General features: G+C 44.6%; 1 protein-coding gene across 1 annotated transcript; it reads right to left on the bottom strand.

Moving 5' to 3' along the window:
* Nucleotides 1-1191: 1191 nt before the first annotated feature.
* Nucleotides 1192-6567, bottom strand: LOC144488349 (dynein light chain 2, cytoplasmic). The gene is made up of 3 exons (XM_078206398.1): nt 5387-6567; nt 3966-4109; nt 1192-2435 (listed from the first exon to the last, which is right to left on the bottom strand). Exons 2-3 carry the CDS (start codon nt 4095-4097, stop codon nt 2298-2300), a joined length of 270 nt encoding a protein of 89 aa, XP_078062524.1. The 5' UTR covers nt 4098-4109; nt 5387-6567; the 3' UTR covers nt 1192-2297.
* Between the last annotated feature and the right edge of the window lie 8152 nt (nt 6568-14719).

Genomic DNA, 14719 nt, shown 5'->3' with positions numbered 1-14719 from the left:
CTCCAAGTTATGAAACTCAAACTAGTGTTGTAGGTAGTGGCAGCAGCATTACAGGGAAAAGACAAAGTGCAATCAAGATTGATTTAACTATATACAGTACTTTCATTTTAAGAAATGGGAGCTAAAGGATGCCCATATTGTACATGTTTAATTACATCAGGCAAATCATCTCCTGCACCCCAGCAAATGTACCTCCAATTTGAACTTTAAGGAATAGTGCCTGTGGGCTTGGGAAAAAGAATTTTTCGGGCGGCACGGTAGCACAGTGGTTAGCGCTGCTGCTTCACAGCTCCAGGGTCCCGGGTTCGATTCCCAGCTCGGGTCACTGTCTGTGTGGAGTTTGCACATTCTCCTCGTGTCTGCGTGGGTTTCCTCCGGGTGCTCCGGTTTCCTCCCACAGTCCAAAGATGTGCGGGTTAGGTTGATTGGCCAGGTTAAAAATTGCCCCTTAGAGTCCTGAGATGCTTGGTTAGAGGGATTAGCGGGTAAATATGTGGGGGTAGGGCCTGGGTGGGATTGTGGTCGGTGCAGACTCGATGGGTCGAATGCCCTCCTTCTGCACTGTAGGGTTTCTATGAATTGGAAAAAGTCATTCCAGTCAGTAACAAAAGAAAAGCCAATGCCACTTTTCTCCTTCTTATGCACCCTTAGCCTAATGCTGTGGAGATTGTGCTTCATTTGCTTTTCTGGCTATCTTATCAGACCCAGAATGATTACATTTAAAGATTATAGTTCATATTGATTTTTTAAAAAATTACAATGAGTGCTTATGCATTGGGGAGTAATAACTAGGAGAGTTCCACAGAGGGCAGTCCTAGATCTACTGCTTTCTCCTCATCTAAGAGGCGCAAGTCAGGTAACTGAAAAAAGGCAATCTACATAAGATACTTAAACAATTTGTTACCATATAATCTGAACTCAACCCAATAAGTAACTTTGATGTTCATCGGGGCGGTTGGGTGTATATACACCAACTATTAGTTGGTTGACATTTGAATGTTACATATAAATGCACATTTGAAGCCCACGACAACTTATTCACGTTCCACAATTGTCATCACAAAGATGGGTCCGCTCCCTTTACCAGCATTTTGCAAAATAGCAATTAGAGCAACGCACTTTTAAAACTCCGAACAAACCTTTTGATAGCCACAGTGAGGGAAAAAAAAAAAGACATCAAGACAACTCAGGTAACTGACAGAGGTCTGACACTTTCCATTTATTGGCAATTACATTAACATTTAGCTTATTGACAGATATGAACCAGGAGTGAAGCTATTCCATGCTTTAACCACAAGCTATGTAGTCTATGTACATACACAAAAAATCAGTATGGGAATCAAAAAAAAAAGAAATTTGTTTTAGACATCAGTAGGGAAGAAGACGGAAGACTAGAAATCACTATAAGCACCTTTAATAAAGTATATTGTTTGCTTATATTAGAGGATCAGCTTATAATCTTCAAATGAGCTAATGGTGTTGAGGAGAAGGGTTTTGAAAGACAGAATACATCAGACATCTCGGTGAACAACATGCAAACAGAAAAACTGCTCAGGATAGCGTACAAACTGCCTGGTAGCATCTGTACATTGACAGCAAGTTAGAGCAACTTCAGCTGTTGCTAGTTTGATAATGACCTTGCACAGAATTACAAGTATTGTAGGTTTCCCCACTCTTAGCAGGTTACAATACAGTGGGGGAAAACCAATTTGTTCTGACCTGCTTAAGGTGCAATCAAACCATCTTCATGACATTCTGGTATGCCAGCCTTTTCATGTTTCTATGTAGCGGATTTTTTTATATTTTTAAATTAAATAACTCTTACTTGTGAATCAGTTCCAATTACTTTTTTTTTTAAATATAAAGGGAAAATGCAACAGAACTGACTGCAATAGCAATTTTGCTATTAAAAAGAGAAATAGCTTAAAAGAAAGCCGATAAGTATTTTACACCCAACATTCGCAGCACAACCACCCTCTCTTCCAAGTAGAAAAGAATTGATGTGAAAAAATAGGATTGGGCTTCTGAATAACAAAAAAAAATAATTGCTTCTGTGGAGAAGTTCAGTGATCCATTCTTCAAGTAGAACCATTCCAGTTTATTTTTTTTTCAAGGCCACTGTTAAGCATTTATCCATTTCAGTGCAATACAAAAAAGAAAAAAAGCCTTTTTTGGGCAACTAAAGCAAGTTTACTGCTACATATACACAAGATAAAGTCCATGCAGCTGTTTAGCCATTAAAGGGACTGTGGCTCCAGCCGTCAGTGCATTAGTTCATTTTTATCCCCTTCTTCGTTTTAGCCAGACTTGAATAGAAGAATTGCAACCTGACCCAGGTAAAAATAGATGAAGTGTTTTGTCTCATGTGTGACGTAACTACCGAAGTTTCTGCCAACAATGCAGTGCCATGTTGGATTGTATTTCTTGTCAAACTCCTGTCGAGGGAAAAAAAAATGACAAGATCTCAAATCACATTCAAATTCTTTCCTCCCCACCAATGGTACAATGATGGTGATACAACAGGGCAGCACAGTGGTTAGCACTGCTGCCTCACAGCGCCAGGGACCCAGGTTCACTTCCTGGCTCAGGTCACTGCCTGTGCAGAGTCTGCACGTTCTCCGTGTGGGTTTCCTCCCACAGTCTGAGAAGTGCTGGTTAGGTGCATTGGCCGTGCTAAATTCTCCCTCAGGTGTACCCGAACCAGTGCGGGGCAACGATTTTTACAGCAACTCCATTGCACTGTTAGTGTAAGCCTACTTGTGACACTAATAAAGATGTAATGGCTGCAGTAAACCCAACGGGTAATGGTATGGAGACATTTATTAAATTAGTACAGGTTGAAGGGGCAAGCAGACTACAATTACCCACAATAACAGAGGCTCAAAATACACCAGACATGAAATTTTCCCTCCTGAAAGTATTTCTTAATGGCTCCATTGGATGACACGGCTGGGGGGGGGGGGGGGGGTTGAAAATACCTTGGGTGACATGAAGGTGGTTTTAAACTCCGAGATGGGACAAAAGGACAGCCTATGCAGCCTTTCCCTCCCAATCATTCTGGGCACCCCATGCTGTGTGTATTTAACACATCCAAGACGGATTTCTGCTCCCACGCACCACAACACAAGAGGCAATTTAAAATATAAACCAAAACCAAGGAAGTGCACTCTCCATTCCTTAAAATTAGACAGGCACTGATTGTAACATTGAGGTTGGGAAATCTGGTGACTTGGGTGCCAAAACTGTCTGGACCTTGAGACCATTACCCAATACTAGACAGGGAGGCTACAAATATCCAGGAAATGTGCAGATTAGGTGGATTGGCTATGCTAAAAATTCCTTTAGTGTAGGTGTAGATTAGGGAGGGATTAGCAGGGTAAATACATGGAGTTACAGGGATAGGGTCTGGGTAAAAAAAAAAGGTGCCCTGTTGGAGAGTTGGTGCAGTCAGTGGGCTGAATGGCCTCCTTCTGCACTGTAGGGATTATGAAATTGGTTATAACTATAAAATGATTAACTATTTGTAAAAGCCCAGACAAGAGGCAAAGTTCTTGCAGGAGTGGGTTGTTAGGCGTCAGATCTAATCTTCATAATTGGTTTTCAATATCAGAATGAGTTTCCACTTCAAGGACCCACTTGTTGAATAGATGTTAACAAAAGAAACAAACTACTGGAGCTGAGAAAATAAAAGATGCATCAGAGCACCAGCTGTTGCGTTATAACACAGTGGGACAAGTATCTTCTGAGGAGAATGATTAACTGGACAATGGTGGTCCTACATATTCCTACAGCTTTAGCAACCAATATACTAAACCTTTTGAGGGGCATTAGTAGGGTAAATACGTGGGGCTACAGGGATAGAGCCTGGATAGAATTGTGGTCAGTCCAGGCTCGACAGGGAATCTATGACTATCAATAACTGTCCTGTTAAAATGGCGAAGGAAACGAACAGGAAAAAAAGGTACCTTTTTGATAAAAGCAGCAATGTCCTTTTCAATGTTGTATTTCTCCATCGCTTGTGTTGCACAGTCTACTGCATCTTGCTGCATATCCTCGGACATGTCAGCATTTTTGATCACAGCCTTCCTATCCGACATGGTGCCTGCCTTCTGAGAGGGGAAAAAAAAATAAACCAAAGAGAAAGAAAAATTGACCATTTGTATATTAAAAATAAATGCACAATTGAGGTCGGTGGTCTGCCAACAACACCAGCAGGACAAACACAGGCACGAAGATGTGACTATTACTGAAGTTTCTACATCCACCCTAAGATTTAGCTGACGCCTAAGCCCCGCATATATACACACAATATATCATTTCCAAACTTCGCGCTTTTTAAAAAGGGAAGGTAAGCAGCGCTCGGCACGGATGCAGTTCATTCATTAGGGAATTACAGCGCCCTCTCCTCATCATTCACGCTAGACTAGACGAGAGAACCTCCATTTGCAAGAGAGGAGGGGGAGGGGGAGGGGAGGGGAGGGGGGGGGGTAAGAACCATGGCAAGCTAGAAAATAATTTATCTCCAGTTCGGAGACTTCTTTAAAAAAAAAACCTTGCCATTCAATGACAAGGTTATTGCATTTTCAGCCGTGTGTCAATGCAGGTTTTTTAAATTTTTAAAAAATTAAAACCATTTGCAATGAGGCATGTACACAAGGGAGGGAGGGAGGGGGGGGGGGCTGATAAGCGAATACACAAATCAGTCGAGAAATTAAATAAAAAGGCCAGAATTTTTAACAGGAAAAAAAAGTAAGGTGCTGCATTGAATTTCAAGGATTACTTTGCAATAATCCTTGGCTCCTCCCAGACCAGGGTCATCTGTGATCTCTATAAATAACAAAAAAAATAGGTGCTCGCTTTCGATTAAACGGAGAATTCTTGGAGATCAAGATATCGGATTCGAAAGATGGAACCCTCATCTCTGCAGCGAACCCAAATTTCAACCCCCCCCCCAACATTATTATAATAAAAAATTTCAGTAACCGTGGCGTCCTCTGGTTCAGAGGAATTAAACAATCTGAGTTTGCACCAATGAATCCAACTCTTCCAATTTATACTATTCATTTCCCCCCCCCCAAAAAAAAAACCCCCAAGTACTTGGAGGATCACCCAATGCAAAGTAAATCATGCTTCCTCTAACTCGAGGGCTTGCCAGCACAGAAGATCTCTTCCCACACCCCACCAATCGAAGCTGCAGTAAATACGTGCTTTAGCAATGACACCTTGGAAACGCTGCCTTTTTTTAAAGGGAAAAAAAAATCAAAGCTTAGGTCATTTTAAAGGTAACCCCCCCCCAAAAAAAATCATAATGTTGATAGAGTGGGAATTCCTTTAAAAAGCACCAAGCACAAACTAAACCGATATGCCTTGCAGGACGCGATCTTACCTTCTCGACGTTAATCTAGTAATCTCTCCAGCAAAGCTTTATCTTTTTTCCCCCTTCTTCACTCCCTCTTTCCCCCCCAGTAACTGCTTTTCTCCCCGATCTGATCCGCTATTTTGTGACGCCCCTCCCCTCGCTGCTTCCTGAAATACCGCCCCGTCCCTCCGCAATGGCTGATCTGCCTGCCACGTCCATTGGCTGATTGCAGCCGGCTCTCTGACTCTGTGCAGTTTACCCTTGCCAGAGTGTTCCCACATCCTATTTCATCCCACAATGCAATGAGATCGGGTGAGAGAGAAAAAAAACTGCTCACGAAATTTACTTGCCAGTGCTACAAGACACAGAGAGGGGGAGAGAGCATCCCAGTAACAAGACACAAACAGCCAGAGAGTGAGAAACTGACACCCCAACAACACACACCCAGAAGGGAGAGAACATCCCAGTAACAACACACACACACACCCAGTGAAGGAAACAAGCATCCCAGCAACACACACCCAAGAGAAACTGACACCCCAGCAACAACACACACACCCAGAGAAAGAGAAACTGACACGCCAGCAACACACACACCCAGAGAGAGAGAAACTGACATCCCAGCAACACACACACACCCAGAGAGAGAGAAACTGACATCCCAGCAACACACACACACCCAGAGAGAGAGAAACTGACATCCCAGCAACAACACACACCCAGAGAGAAACTGACATCCCAGCAACAACACCCACACCCAGAGAGAGAGAAACTGACATCCCAGCAACAACACACACCCAGAGAGAGAGAAACTGACATCCCAGCAACAACACACACCCAGAGAGACAGAAACTGATGTCCCAGCAACTCACACACACACCCAGAGAGAGAGAAACTGACACGCCAGCAACAAACACGCCCAGAGAGAGAGAAACTGACATCCCAGCAACAACACACACACCCAGAGAAAGAGAAACTGACATCCCAGCAACAACACACACCCAGAGAGAGAGAAACTGACATCCCAGCAACAACACACACCCGGAGAGAGAGAAACTGACATCCCAGCAACAACACACACCCAGAGAGAGAGAAACTGACATCCCAGCAACAACACACACCCAGAGAGAGAGAAACTGACATCGCTGCAACAACACACACCCAGAGAGAGAGAAACTGACATCCCAGCAACACACACACACACACCCAGAGAGAGAGAAACTGACACGCCAGCAACACACACCCCAGAGAAAGAGAAACTGACATCCCAGCAACAACACACACCCAGAGAGAGAGAAACTGACATCCCAGCAACAACACACACACAGAGATAGCGAAACTGACATCCCAGCAACACCCAGAGAGAGAGAAACTGGCATCCCAGCAACACCCAGAGAGAGACACTGACATCCCAGCAACAACACACACACCCAGAGAGAGAGAAACTGACATCCCAGCAACAACACACAAACACAGATAGAGAAACTGACATCCCAGCAACAGACACACAACCAGAGAGAGAGAAACTGACATCCGAGCAACACACACACACCCAGAGAGAGAGAAACTGACATCCCAGCAACACCCAGAGAGAGAAACTGGCATCCCAGCAACAACACACACACCCAGAGAGAGAGAAACTGACATCCCAGCAACAACACACACCCAGAGAGAGAAACTGACATCCCTGCAACACACACACACCCACAGCGAGAGAAACTGACATCCCAGCAACACACGCACACCCAGAGAGAGAGAAACTGACATCCCAGCAACAACACACACCCAGAGAGAGAGAAACTGACATCCCAGCAACAACACACACCCAGAGAGAGAGAAACTGACATCCCAGCAACACCCAGAGAGAGAGAAACTGACATCCCAGCAACACCCAAAGAGAAACTGACACCCCAGCAACAACCAAAGAGAAACTGACACCCCAGCAACAACACCCACACCCAGAGAGAGAGAAACCGACACCCCAGCAACAACACACACACCGAGAGAGAGAGAAACTGACACCCCAGCAACACACACACCCAGAGAGAGAGAAACTGACACCCCAGCAACACACACACACACACCCAGAGAGAGAAACTGACATCCCAGCAACAACACACACCCAGAGAGAGAAACTGACATCCCAGCAACACACACACCCAGAGAGAGAGAAACTGACATCCCAGTAACAACACACACACCTAGAGAGAGAGAAACTGACATCTCAGTAACAACACATACCCAGAGAGAGAGAAACTGACACCCAGCAACACACATACCCAGAGAGCGAAACTGGCACCCAGCAACACCCAGAGAGAGAGAAACTGACATCCCAGCAATACACACACCCAGAGAGAGAGAAACTGACATCCCAGCAACACACACACCCAGAGAGAGAGAAACTGACATCCCAGCAACACCCAGAGAGAAACTGACATCCCAGCAACACACACCCAGAGAGAGAGAAACTGTCATCCCAGCAACACACATACCCAGAGAGAGAGAAACTGACATCCCAGCAACAACACACACCCAGAGAGAGAGAAACTGACACCCCAGCAACAGACACACCCAGAGAGAGAGAAACTGACACCCCAGCAACACACACACACACCCAGAGAGAGAAACTGACATCCCAGCAACAACACACACCCAGAGAGAGAAACTGACATCCCAGCAACACACACATCCAGAGAGAGAGAAACTGACATCCCAGTAACAACACACACACCTAGAGAGAGAGAAACTGACATCTCAGTAACAACACATACCCAGAGAGAGAGAAACTGACACCCAGCAACACACATACCCAGAGAGAGAAACTGACACCCAGCAACACCCAGAGAGAGAGAAACTGACATCCCAGCAATACACACACCCAGAGAGAGAGAAACTGACATCCCAGCAACACACACACCCAGAGAGAGAGAAACTGACATCCCAGCAACACCCAGAGAGAAACTGACATCCCAGCAACACACACCCAGAGAGAGAGAAACTGACATCCCAGCAACACACATACCCAGAGAGAGAGAAACTGACATCCCAGCAACAACACACACCCAGAGAGAGAAACTGGCATCCCAGCAACACACACACCCAGAGAGAGAGAAACTGACATCCCAGTAACAACACACACACCTAGAGAGAGAGAAACTGACATCTCAGTAACAACACATACCCAGAGAGAGAGAAACTGACACCCAGCAACACCCAGAGAGAGAGAAACTGACATCCCAGCAATACACACACCCAGAGAGAGAGAGAAACTGACATCCCAGCAACACCCAGAGAGAGAGAAACTGACATCCCAGCAATACACACACCCAGAGAGAGAGAAACTGACATCCCAGCAACACACACACCCAGAGAGAGAGAAACTGACATCCCAGCAACACCCAGAGAGAAACTGACATCCCAGCAACACACACCCAGAGAGAGAGAAACTGACATCCCAGTAACAACACACACACCTAGAGAGAGAGAAACTGACATCTCAGTAACAACACATACCCAGAGAGAGAGAAACTGACACCCAGCAACACACATACCCAGAGAGAGAAACTGACACCCAGCAACACCCAGAGAGAGAGAAACTGACATCCCAGCAATACACACACCCAGAGAGAGAGAAACTGACATCCCAGCAACACCCAGAGAGAGAGAAACTGACATCCCAGCAATACACACACCCAGAGAGAGAGAAACTGACATCCCAGCAACACACACACCCAGAGAGAGAGAAACTGACATCCCAGCAACACCCAGAGAGAAACTGACATCCCAGCAACACACACCCAGAGAGAGAGAAACTGACATCCCAGCAACACACATACCCAGAGAGAGAGAAACTGATATCCCAGCAACAACACACACCCAGAGAGAGAAACTGACATCCCAGCAACAACACACACCCAGAGAGAGAGAAACTGACATCCCAACAACACACAACACACCCAGAGAGAGAGAAACTGGCATCCCAGCAACACCCAGAGAGAAACTGACATCCCAGCAACAACACACACACCCAGAGAGAGAGAAACTGACACCCAGCAACACACATACCCAGAGAGCGAAACTGACACCCAGCAACACCCAGAGAGAGAGAAACTGACATCCCAGCAATACACACACCCAGAGAGAGAGAAACTGACATCCCAGCAACACACACACCCAGAGAGAAACTGACATCCCAGCAACACCCAGAGAGAAACTGACATCCCAGCAACACACACCCAGAGAGAGAGAAACTGACATCCCAGCAACACACACACCCAGAGAGAGAGAAACTGACATCCCAGTAACAACACACACACCTAGAGAGAGAGAAACTGACATCTCAGTAACAACACATACCCAGAGAGAGAGAAACTGACACCCAGCAACACTCAGAGAGAGAGAAACTGACATCCCAGCAATACACACACCCAGAGAGAGAGAAACTGACATCCCAGCAACACCCAGAGAGAAACTGACATCCCAGCAACACACACCCAGAGAGAGAGAAACTGACATCCCAGCAACAACACACACCCAGAGAGAGAGAAACTGACATCCCAACAACACACAACACACCGAGAGAGAGAGAAACTGACATCCCAGCAACACACACACCCAGAGAGAGAAACTGGCATCCCAGCAACACCAAGAGAGAAACTGACACCCCAGCAACACACACCCAGAGAGAGAGAGAAACTGACACCCCAGCAACACACAAACACACCCAGAGAGAGGGAAACTGACATCCCAGTAACAACATCAGGAAGGTGCTTAGGGAGCATGGTGATTTTATTGTTTCTATTGCACAGCTGTGATCTTGATCTCTTTCTGCCTCCAACTTCAATCATCGCGTCCGCCTGACATTCGATTAAATGAAAGACAGGCCAGCTCGGCCGGGGGCCACCCTATAACTTGGTGATAAGCATGTGTCAGCTGATGTGCGGCAGCGTCGCTCTCGTAGTTTGGAGATCTCTGCAGGGAGGGACCGGTGTGATCGGTTTGTTAATGCCGGTGGCTGCACCTGATGCGATGAGTATGTAAAACTTAGCGGCTGAGTCGCAGTCTCTCCTTGAAAGTGACGTAATGAAATTCATCTGGGCAGTATTGCAACTTTCATTATCCTTCCAAAAAAACAATTAATACCGAAATGGAGGGGGGTAGATTCATGATTCCACAACTGTTCCCCCTCCCCCGCCACACACACACACACACACACACACACGTCTCTTTAACCAATTCTGCCTTAAATGCATTGGAGGACACATTGGACACTAAACATCATCTGTCACCTCACTCAAATGGCCCTTATTTATGTGAGAAAGAGACTTATATTTCAATTCAATAAAAGCAAAATACTGCAGATGCCAGAAATGTTGCCCTTTACTTCCAAGGGAAGGGAGTTTAAAAATAAGGAAGTCTTGCTAAAACTATACCAAGCACTAGTTAGGCCACACCTGCAATACTGTGAACAGTTTTGGTCCGCTTATCGAAGGAAAGATATACTGGCATTGGAGGCAGTACAAAGAAGGTTCACTCTGTTGATACTGGGTCTGGGGGTATTTTCTGATGAGGAGGGGTTGAGTAGGTTGGGACTGTGCTCTTTGGAATTAGAAGAATAAGAGGTGACCTTATTGAGATGTGTAAGATTCTCAGGAGAGTTGACAGGGTAGATATTGAGAGGTTGTGGCAGAGTCTAGGACCAGAGGACATAATCTCAGAGTATAAGGGGTCGCCCATTTAAGACAGGGATGAGGATGAATTTCTTCTCTCGGGGGGTAGTGAATCTGTGGAATTCTAGAGGCTGGGTTGTTAAGTATGTTCAAGGCTGAGCTGGACACATTTTTAAACAGTAAGGGAATCAAGGGTTATGGGGATAAGGCAGGAAAATGGAATCGAGGATTCTCATATCAGATCAATCGTGATCTCATTGAATGGCGGAGCAGGCTCGATGGGCTGAATTGCCTACTTCTGCTCCTATATCTTATGGTCTTACGGTTAAATCTAAAATAAAACAGAAAGTGCTGGAAAAACTCAGCAGGTCAGGCAGCATCTGTGGAGGAAGAAACAGAGTTAACATTTTGAGTCCAATATGACTCTTCTTTGGAACTCAATACTTACATTTCAATAACGCCTTTTATAATTTCAGGGGGTGTTGGAGCAGCTCACAGACAACGTGGTACTTTTGGAGCATGCTTACTGCTATAATGATGGCTGAAGGGTGAATATTGATGAGGATTCTGAGGGCACACTCTTCTGTGTATCATTTGGCTACTAATTCAAACTTTTTCAAGCATTCCAGTTTAATGTGACAAACATCGATAGGAGTTGACTCTTAATTCTCTTAACAATCTTCTTTTATTTAACACTTTAGGTACCAACTCAAACTTAAAACAATTTCAACACTCTTTTACTGAACTTTAAGTCTTTTACTGAACATTATTAACTCTTTAGCTGAACATTTGCTCTTTACCTGGACATTAGCTCTAATTCATTAACGGAAAACAAACACTACCTGGTTAGAATGAAATGGCCAAGTCCGTTCCCGATGCAGAATCGGTCCTTATAGTCTCTGAAGATGTTCTCATGGCACTTCTTCTTCTTTCAGTGGTTGATCTCTAGAGATATCACTGCAGACAAAGACTGCACATGTGTCTTTTATCCTCAAAAATGTTTCAACTTTTCAGAAAATTCCCTGGCATCCAGCCAATGGTGAAACTGAAAACCAATCACATTGCTGGAAATAGCCAATGAAATTACTTGTAAACAATTCCATTATGCTAGGTTCAGAGAGCATGTAGTTCACATAAAACCCATAAAACTTGGTGCCATTATGTCTAACACAAAGTAAACAACTTCCCATATCTGGTCAACACAGGAAGCTTCAGATCACAGATCCCAGACCAGGTCATGGCTCACAGCAACTTTACAACCTGCATTTGTTTTTCATTGTTGACCAAAAATCCCAGCATGCTTAACTCTCAGTTACACCATTGCTTTTTAAACCTAATATTGCCATTATTGTAGTTAAAATCATTGTAGTCGTTCTTTCTCCATCTACATGTCAGTTAATCTTGGCAGGCTATTTATATACATAGTTTTACTGGACATAAACAAGCCATTGGGTACAGTAGTTCCCAACAGATCTTTATGCTTCATGTGTGCCTCTACCAACCTGGCCCCACCACACAGCACTGGCCCCTGGTTACTGAAATCCATGATGAGGGCATGGACACTTTCCATACCTTGGGAGCCTACTATCAACAAGGACAGACACCAATGATGAGGTTCAACATCTCTTTCAGCGTGTCAACAAACCATTCGGTCGCCTGAGGAAGACAATGTTTGAAGACCAGGACCTTTTGTATATATAATCTTGACATTTATTGCAAAAGGCCTGGATTTTAAAAGTAAATATTTGTTGTTACAATTGTATAAGTTAGTGAGACCACACCTGGAGTATTGTGTCCAGTTTTGGTCTCCTTACTTGAGGAAGGATGTGATGACACTGGAGGAAGTTCAAAGAAAGTTCACCAGATTGATTCCAGGGATGAAAGGGCTGTCACACAAGGAACAGTTGAATAGCTTGGGGCTTGTACTCACTGGAGTTCAGAAGAATGAGGGGGGGATCTGATCGAGGTATATAAAATGCTAAAGGGGATTGATAAGGTGGATGTTGAACAGATGTTCCCCCTTGTGGGACAGTCTAGAACAAAAGAGATCATAGGTATAAAGTGTGAGAAGGTAGATTCAAAACTGAGATGAGGAGAAACTACTTCTCTCAGAGGGTTGTGAACCTGTGGAACCCATTGCTCCAGAGTGTGGTGGGCGCAGAATCAATCAACAGATGCAAGAAAGAGATAGATATGTTTCTGAGGAAAAGCGGGATTAAAGGGCGATGGGGAGCAGGCAGGAAAGTGGAGCTGAGACCAGGATAAGATCAGCCAGGATCATGTTAAATGGCGGAGTGAACTCGAAGGGCTGTATTGCCTACTCCCGCTCCTAATTCCTATGTTCCTACGTTCCTATCAGCCATCTCAGGTGGACATAAATGATACTGTAGCACTGTTCATAGACAAGCAGAAGAGTTCTCCCTGGTATCCTGGTGAATATTTATGCATCAACCAACGTCACTAAGGCAGAAAACTTTGTCATTATGTTGCTGTTTGTGGGAGCTTGCTGTGTACAATTTGGCCACTGTGTTTCCTACAATACAACAGTTACAAACAATTACAAAACATCTCAATAGGCTGTAAAGCACATATGGATAACCCCAGGTCATGAAAACCATTATAATAAATGCAAGTCTTTATTTTGTATTATTTTCATGATAGGGACTTGAAAGAGATAGTACTGTAATTAATACCTCTGTAATCGTGTGGCTGTAGCCTGATAGTATGACACACAAGAACACAAACACAAGAAATAGAAGCAGGATTAGGCCACCAGGCCCTTCGAGCCTGCCCCACCATTCAATACGATCATGACTGATCTGTGCCGTCCTCAGCTCCTTTTCTGTACCATTTCCCCATAGCCCTCTCTCCCTCGATCTACCAAATATTTATCCACCTCCACTTTAAATACTTCTAATGACCCAGCCTCCCCCACCCTTTGAGGCAGAGAATTCAAGAGATTCACCACCCTCTGCAAGAATAAATTTCTACGCACCTCAGTTTTAAATAACCGGCACTTTATCTTGTAGCTATGTCCCCTTGTTCCAGACTCTCCCACTCGTGAAAACATCTCACCATCTACCCTGTCAAACCTGCCTCAGGATCTTATAAGTTTGAAGAAGCTCAACCTTCACTCTTCTAAACTCCAAGGAATACAGACCCAGGCTATTTAGTCTCTCTTGATAAGGCAACCCTTTCATCCCAGGAATTAGCCTGGTGAATCTCCTTTGGACTGCCACCAATGTTACTATATCCTTTTTCAGGTAAGGGGACCAAAACTGTACGCAGTATTCCGGGTGAGGCCTCACCAACACCCTGTACAATTGCAACAAAGCCTCCCTATTTTTAACCCAAAGAGAAAATGTGGGAAAATCTCAGCAGGTCTGGCAGCATCTGTAAGGAGAGAAAAGAGCTGACGTTTTGAGTCCAGATGACCCTTTGTCAAAGCTAGGCTATTTTTAAACTCCAACCTCTTTGCAATAAAGGCCAAAATGTTGTTTGCTTCCTTAATTACTTCTCGGGCCTGCTTGCTATCATTTTGTGACTGATGGACTAGAACGCCTAGATCCCTCTGTACTTCACTCACCTGCAGTCTCTCCATTTAGATAATAGTCTACCTTTTGATTCCTCCTACCAAAGTGCATGACCTCACACTTCCCTCTCATTAAACTCCATTTACCAGGTCTTCACC

Source organism: Mustelus asterias, unplaced genomic scaffold, assembly GCF_964213995.1.
Source record: "Mustelus asterias unplaced genomic scaffold, sMusAst1.hap1.1 HAP1_SCAFFOLD_1483, whole genome shotgun sequence".
NCBI classification, from domain to species: Eukaryota; Metazoa; Chordata; class Chondrichthyes; order Carcharhiniformes; family Triakidae; genus Mustelus; species Mustelus asterias.
This window is presented reverse-complemented; position numbering and strand designations above follow the sequence as displayed.

Bases quoted from the DNA above. Each gene is read 5' to 3' on its own strand.
- LOC144488349 (XM_078206398.1), bottom strand. From the start codon at position 4,097: ATGTCGGATAGGAAGGCTGTGATCAAAAATGCTGACATGTCCGAGGAT. The intron at 2,436-3,965 runs GTACCTTTTTTT...TTCCCTCGACAG, and splicing joins TTGCTGCTTTTATCAAAAAG to GAGTTTGACAAGAAATACAA.